This window comes from Passer montanus, unplaced genomic scaffold, assembly GCF_014805655.1.
Source record: "Passer montanus isolate IOZ18808 unplaced genomic scaffold, ASM1480565v1 scaffold618, whole genome shotgun sequence".
In the NCBI taxonomy this organism is placed as follows: Eukaryota; Metazoa; Chordata; class Aves; order Passeriformes; family Passeridae; genus Passer; species Passer montanus.
In genome coordinates, this window is record NW_024371238.1 from 3,632 (window position 1) to 8,930 (window position 5,299).

Below are 5,299 nucleotides of genomic sequence, written 5' to 3' on the forward strand. Positions count from 1 at the left end.
CCCAGGTGTGCACAGGTGTGTCACAGGTGCGCCCAGGTGCGCCCAGGTGTGTCACAGGTGTGCCCAGGTGCGCACAGGTGTGTCACAGGTGTGCCCAGGTGTGACACAGGTGCGTGCCCGCCCAGGTGCCCCGCCCAGGTGTGCCCAGGTGTGTCACAGGTGCGTGCCCGCCCGGGTGCCCCACCCAGGTGTGCACAGGTGTGTCACAGGTGCGCCCAGGTGCGCCCAGGTGTGTCACAGGTGTGCCCAGGTGCGCACAGGTGTGTCACAGGTGTGCCCAGGTGTGACACAGGTGCGTGCCCGCCCAGGTGCCCCGCCCAGGTGTGCCCAGGTGTGTCACAGGTGCGTGCCCGCCCGGGTGCCCCACCCAGGTGTGCACAGGTGTGTCACAGGTGCGCCCAGGTGCGCCCAGGTGTGTCACAGGTGTGCCCAGGTGCGCACAGGTGTGTCACAGGTGTGCCCAGGTGTGACACAGGTGCGTGCCCGCCCAGGTGCCCCGCCCAGGTGTGCCCAGGTGTGTCACAGGTGTGCCCAGGTGTGTCACAGGTGTGCCCAGGTGTGCCCAGGTGCGCCCAGGTGTGCCCAGGTGCGCCCAGGTGTGTCACAGGTGTGTGAGCACACAGGTAACCCTGCCCAGGTGCGCCCAGGTGCGCCCAGGTGCGTGCCCCCTCACCGATCTGGAAGTAGGAGTAGGCCGCCAGGGGCTCGTTGACCAATCGGTCGCGCCGGGGGTTGCGCGGCCGCAGGTGCATGATGTCGCTCTCGGCGCGCTCGTAGGCCAGCGACACCGACGGGAACTGCGCAGGTGGGCACAGGTGGGCACAGGTGAGGGCGGGCACAGGTGAGAGACCCGCCCCGGCCACGCCCACCACCCCAAAACCCACCACACCTGGAGAAAACACCTGGGACAGGTGAAAATTGGGGGCTCAGGTGAGCACAGGTGAGCACAGGTACTCCCAGGTGTGCCCAGGTGAGGTCACATGAGGCTCAGCTGCCCCCAGGTGTGCCCAGGTGTGTCCCCAGGTGTGCCCAGGTGTCCCCAGGTATGCCCAGGTGTGCCCAGGTGTGCCCAGGTAACCCCAAACCCCCCAAAATCCCCATTTTTGACCCATTTTCCACCCAAATTTCACCCAGTTTTTCCCATGTATCCCCTCCCAGCTGCCCCCAGGTGTGCCCAGGTGTGCCCAGGTGTGCCCAGGTGTGCCCAGGTGTGCCCACTCGATGAAGAGGATGGTGATGCAGCCCAGCGGGAGGGGCACGCTGGCCGTGATGTAGATCAGGTACGGCGTCAGCTCCGGAATGTTCTTGGTCAGCGTGTACGCGATCGACTTCTTCAGGTTGTCGAAGATCAGCCGGCCTGCGGCGACAGGTGAGCCGGACAGGTGAGTGACCCCACCCAGGTGAGCCGGACAGGTGAGCCGGACAGGTGAGTGAACAGCTCAGGTGAGCCGGACAGGTGAGCCAGAGAGGTGAGTGACCCCACCCAGGTGAGCCGGACAGGTGAGCCAGACAGATGAGTGACCCCCCCAGGTGAGCCCTGACAGGTGAGTGGGACACGTGAGCATTGGGACAGGTGAGCATTGGACAGGTGAGCATTGGACAGGTGTGACCCCCCCAGGTGAGTGAGGAGACAGGTGAGAGGGGACAGGTGAGCATTGGACAGGTGAGAGGGACAGGTGAGTGAGGAGACGGACAGCCCAGGTGAGTGGGACAGGTGAGCGAGGACAGCCCAGGTGAGCAAGGATAGGTGTCCCGTACCTGTCCCAGGTGTCTCACCTGTCCCAGGTGTGATTGGACAGGTGAGGGGGACAGGTGAGAGGGACAGGTGAGTGAGGAGACAGCCCAGGTGAGCAAGGATAGGTGTCCCGTACCTGTCCCAGGTGTCTCACCTGTCCCAGGTGTGTCCCAGGTGTGTCCCAGGTGTGTCCCAGATCTCTCACCTGTCCCAGGTGTGTCTCACCTTGCTCGACGCCGGTGACGATGGAGGCGAAGTTGTCGTCCAGCAGGATCACCTGTCCCACACCTGTCCCACCTGTCCCATACTTGTCCCAGGTGTGTCTCACCTGTCCCAGGTGTGTCCCAGGTGTGTCCCACCTGTCCCAGGTGTGTCCCAGGTCTCTCACCTGTCCCAGGTGTGTCTCACCTTGCTCCACGCCGGTGACGATGGAGGCGAAGTTGTCGTCCAGCAGGATCATGTCGGCCGCGTTCTTGGCGGCGTCGGAGCCGGCGATGCCCATGGCCACGCCGATGTCGGCTTTCTTCAGCGCCGGCGAGTCGTTGACGCCGTCGCCCGTCACCGCCACGATGGCGCCCTGGGGGAAAACGGGGGGAAAATGGGGGAAAACGGGAAAAATGGGGGAAAAACAGAAAAAATTGGGTGAAAAATGGGTGAAAAATGGGGGAAAAATGGGGGGGAAATGGGTGAAAACGGGGGAAAAATAAAAAAAATTGGGTGAAAATCGGGTGAAAAATGGGTGAAAATTGGGTGAAAAATGGGGAGAAAATGGGGGAAAACGGGGAAAAAAACAAAAAAAATTGGGTGAAAATCGGGTGAGAAATGGGTGAAAAATGGGGAAAAAATGGGGGGGAAATGGGGGAAAACGGGGGAAAAATAAAAAAAATTGGGTGAAAATCGGGTGAAAAATGGGTGAAAATTGGGTGAAAAATGGGGAGAAAATGGGGGAAAACGGGGAAAAAAACAAAAAAAATTGGGTGAAAATCGGGTGAGAAATGGGTGAAAAATGGGGATGCTGCGGCGACGTGCGGGCGAAAACCATCTCGGGGTGGGCGCGGAGCAGCTCCTCGAGCGCGCCCGGGGCCAGCGCCGCCAGCTCCGAGCCCGTCACCACGCGGGCGCGCGCCTGGCTGCGGGACAACACACCTGTCACACACCTGAGATACCTGGGACACACCTGAGATACACCTGAGATACACCTGAGTTACCTGGGACACACCCACAGAGCCAGCGCCGCCAGCTCCGAGCCCGTCACCACGCGGGCGCGCGCCTGGCTGCGGGACAACACACCTGTCACACACCTGTACGGCCAGGTGACACACCTGAGATACCTGGGACACACCTGAGTTACCTGGGACACACCTGAGACACACCTGAGATACACCTGGGACACACCTGAGATACACCTGGGACACACCTGAGTTACCTGAGATACACCTGAGTTACACCTGAGTTACCTGTGTCACACCTGAGTTACCTGGGACACACCTGAGTTACCTGTGACACACCTGAGTTACCTGTGACACACCTGGGGGGTGTCACACCTGAGTTCCCTGTCCCACACCTGAGTTACCTGTCCCCCCTGTCCCCCCCGTCCCCCTGAGCCTCACCTGGGCTGCACCTGTGAGGTGTCACACCTGAGTTACCTGTGCCACACCTGTCCCCCCTGAGCCTCACCTGGGCTGCACCTGTCTCGAGGGGCAGGTGCAGGCGCGCCGCCACGTCCTCGGGGGTCTCGCTGCCCTCGGAGATGATCCCGACCTGCGCCGCGATGGCCTTGGCCGTCACCGGGTGGTCACCGGTCACCATGATCACCTGGGGGGCACACCTGGATCACCTGGGGGCTCACCTGGGGACACACCTGGGGGGCACACCTGGCTGACATGGGGGATACACCTGGATCACCTGCTCCCCCACTCACCGAGCACCCTCTCGCCCCGCCCCCCCAGCTCCAGACACGCCCCCTCCAGGCTCCGCCTCCACTCGGGGTCCAGCGGCCGCTCCTCCCCCCCCCGCAGCGCCCCCCGGCAGCGCTCGAGGACCCGCTCGGGGGCGCCCTTGAGCACCAGGAGCTGCTGGGGGCCGGCCTCGTGCACCGACACCTGCACAGGTGAGACACAGACACCTGAGACACACCTGAGACAGGTTAGTGACACCTGAGACACCTGGGATACACCTGAGATACACCTGGGATACACCTGAGACAGGTTACAGACACCTGGGATACACCTGAGACAGGTGAGATACACCTGAGATACACCAGGAGCTGCTGGGGGCCGGCCTCGTGCACCGACACCTGCACAGGTGAGACACACACAGGTGAGACACACCTGGGATACACCTGAGACACACCTGAGACAGGTGAGAGACACCTGGGGTACACCTGGGGTACATCCAGGATGCGCTTTGAGCACACCTGTCTCACCTGTTGGTCTCACCTGTCTGTATCTCACCTGTCTCTCACCTGTCAGTCTCACCTGTCAGTCTCACCTGTCTGTCTCACCTGTCTGTCTCTCACCTGTCTCTCACCTGTCTCTCACCAGTCTCCGGTCTCACCTGTCCATATCTCACCTGTCTGTCTCTCACCTGTCTGTCTCTCACCTGTCTGTCTCTCACCTGTCTCACCTGTCAGTCTCACCTGTCTCTCACCTGTCCCACCTGTCTGTCTCTCACCTGTCTCACCTGTCCGGTCTCACCTGTCTCACCTGTCAGTCTCACCTGTCTCACCTGTCCGGTCTCACCTGTCTGTCTCTCACCTGTCTGTCTCTCACCTGTCTGTCTCTCACCTGTCAGTCTCTCACCTGTCTCACCTGTCAGTCTCACCTGTCTCTCACCTGTCCCACCTGTCTGTCTCTCACCTGTCTCACCTGTCCGGTCTCACCTGTCTCACCTGTCAGTCTCACCTGTCTCACCTGTCCGGTCTCACCTGTCTGTCTCTCACCTGTCAGTCTCACCTGTCGGGGCTCACCTGTCTGTATCTCACCTGTCCCACCTGTCTCACCTGTCGGTCTCTCACCTGTCGGGGCTCACCTGTCTCACCTGTGGGTCTCTCACCTGTCCCACCTGTCAGTCTCACCTGTCCCACCTGTCTGTATCTCACCTGTCCCACCTGTCTGTATCTCACCTGTCCGGTCCCACCTGTCTGTCTCACCTGTCTCACCTGTCTCACCTGTGGGTCTCTCACCTGTCTCTCCTGTCTCTCACCTGTCGGTCTCTCACCTGTCTGTCTCTCACCTGTCTCACCTGTGGGTCTCTCACCTGTCTCACCTGTCAGTCTCACCTGTCAGTCTCACCTGTCCGGTCCCACCTGTCGGGCTCACCTGGAATTTGTTGCTCGAGTTGAACGGCAGCTCCGCCACCTTCGGGTAGCGCCCCCTGGCGGCCGCCACCGACCCCGACGTCACTTCCGCGAACTTCAGCAGCGCCGACTCCGAGGCGTCACCGATGACGTCACGCTGGGGGGAGGGGCCGCGGTGAGGACACGCCCACCGCCCCTCCCAGTAAGGAAAAACCCAATACCGGTACAGACCAGTACAAACCAGTACAAACCAGTATAAACCAGTA

The 5,299-nt window shown here is 61.4% G+C and overlaps 1 protein-coding gene and 2 long non-coding RNA genes across 3 annotated transcripts in view; 1 reads left to right on the forward strand and 2 right to left on the reverse strand.

Annotated features, from left to right (window-relative positions):
- The window catches only part of LOC120510986 (potassium-transporting ATPase alpha chain 1-like), a gene marked incomplete at its 3' end in the record, with an annotated part of 15,619 nt that overhangs the window by 2,269 nt on the left and 8,051 nt on the right, over window positions 1-5,299 (reverse strand). Inside the window, exons 8-16 of the mRNA XM_039727508.1 lie at window positions 5,056-5,190; window positions 3,996-4,031; window positions 3,664-3,837; window positions 3,393-3,550; window positions 2,959-3,009; window positions 2,765-2,865; window positions 2,144-2,335; window positions 1,218-1,357; window positions 674-815 (exon numbers count right to left, since the gene is read on the reverse strand). Of these exons, the coding sequence (XP_039583442.1) occupies window positions 674-815; window positions 1,218-1,357; window positions 2,144-2,335; window positions 2,765-2,865; window positions 2,959-3,009; window positions 3,393-3,550; window positions 3,664-3,837; window positions 3,996-4,031; window positions 5,056-5,190 (1,129 nt within the window). The remainder of the gene's footprint in view (window positions 1-673; window positions 816-1,217; window positions 1,358-2,143; window positions 2,336-2,764; window positions 2,866-2,958; window positions 3,010-3,392; window positions 3,551-3,663; window positions 3,838-3,995; window positions 4,032-5,055; window positions 5,191-5,299) is intronic.
- LOC120510985 lies at window positions 1,404-2,113 on the forward strand. The gene is made up of 3 exons (XR_005629649.1): window positions 1,404-1,767; window positions 1,881-1,920; window positions 2,073-2,113. It is a non-coding gene; the product is annotated as an uncharacterized LOC120510985 (long non-coding RNA).
- Window positions 2,749-5,187, reverse strand: LOC120510984. Its single transcript, XR_005629648.1, has 4 exons — window positions 5,056-5,187; window positions 3,657-3,837; window positions 3,413-3,550; window positions 2,749-2,865 (listed from the first exon to the last, which is right to left on the reverse strand). It is a non-coding gene; the product is annotated as an uncharacterized LOC120510984 (long non-coding RNA).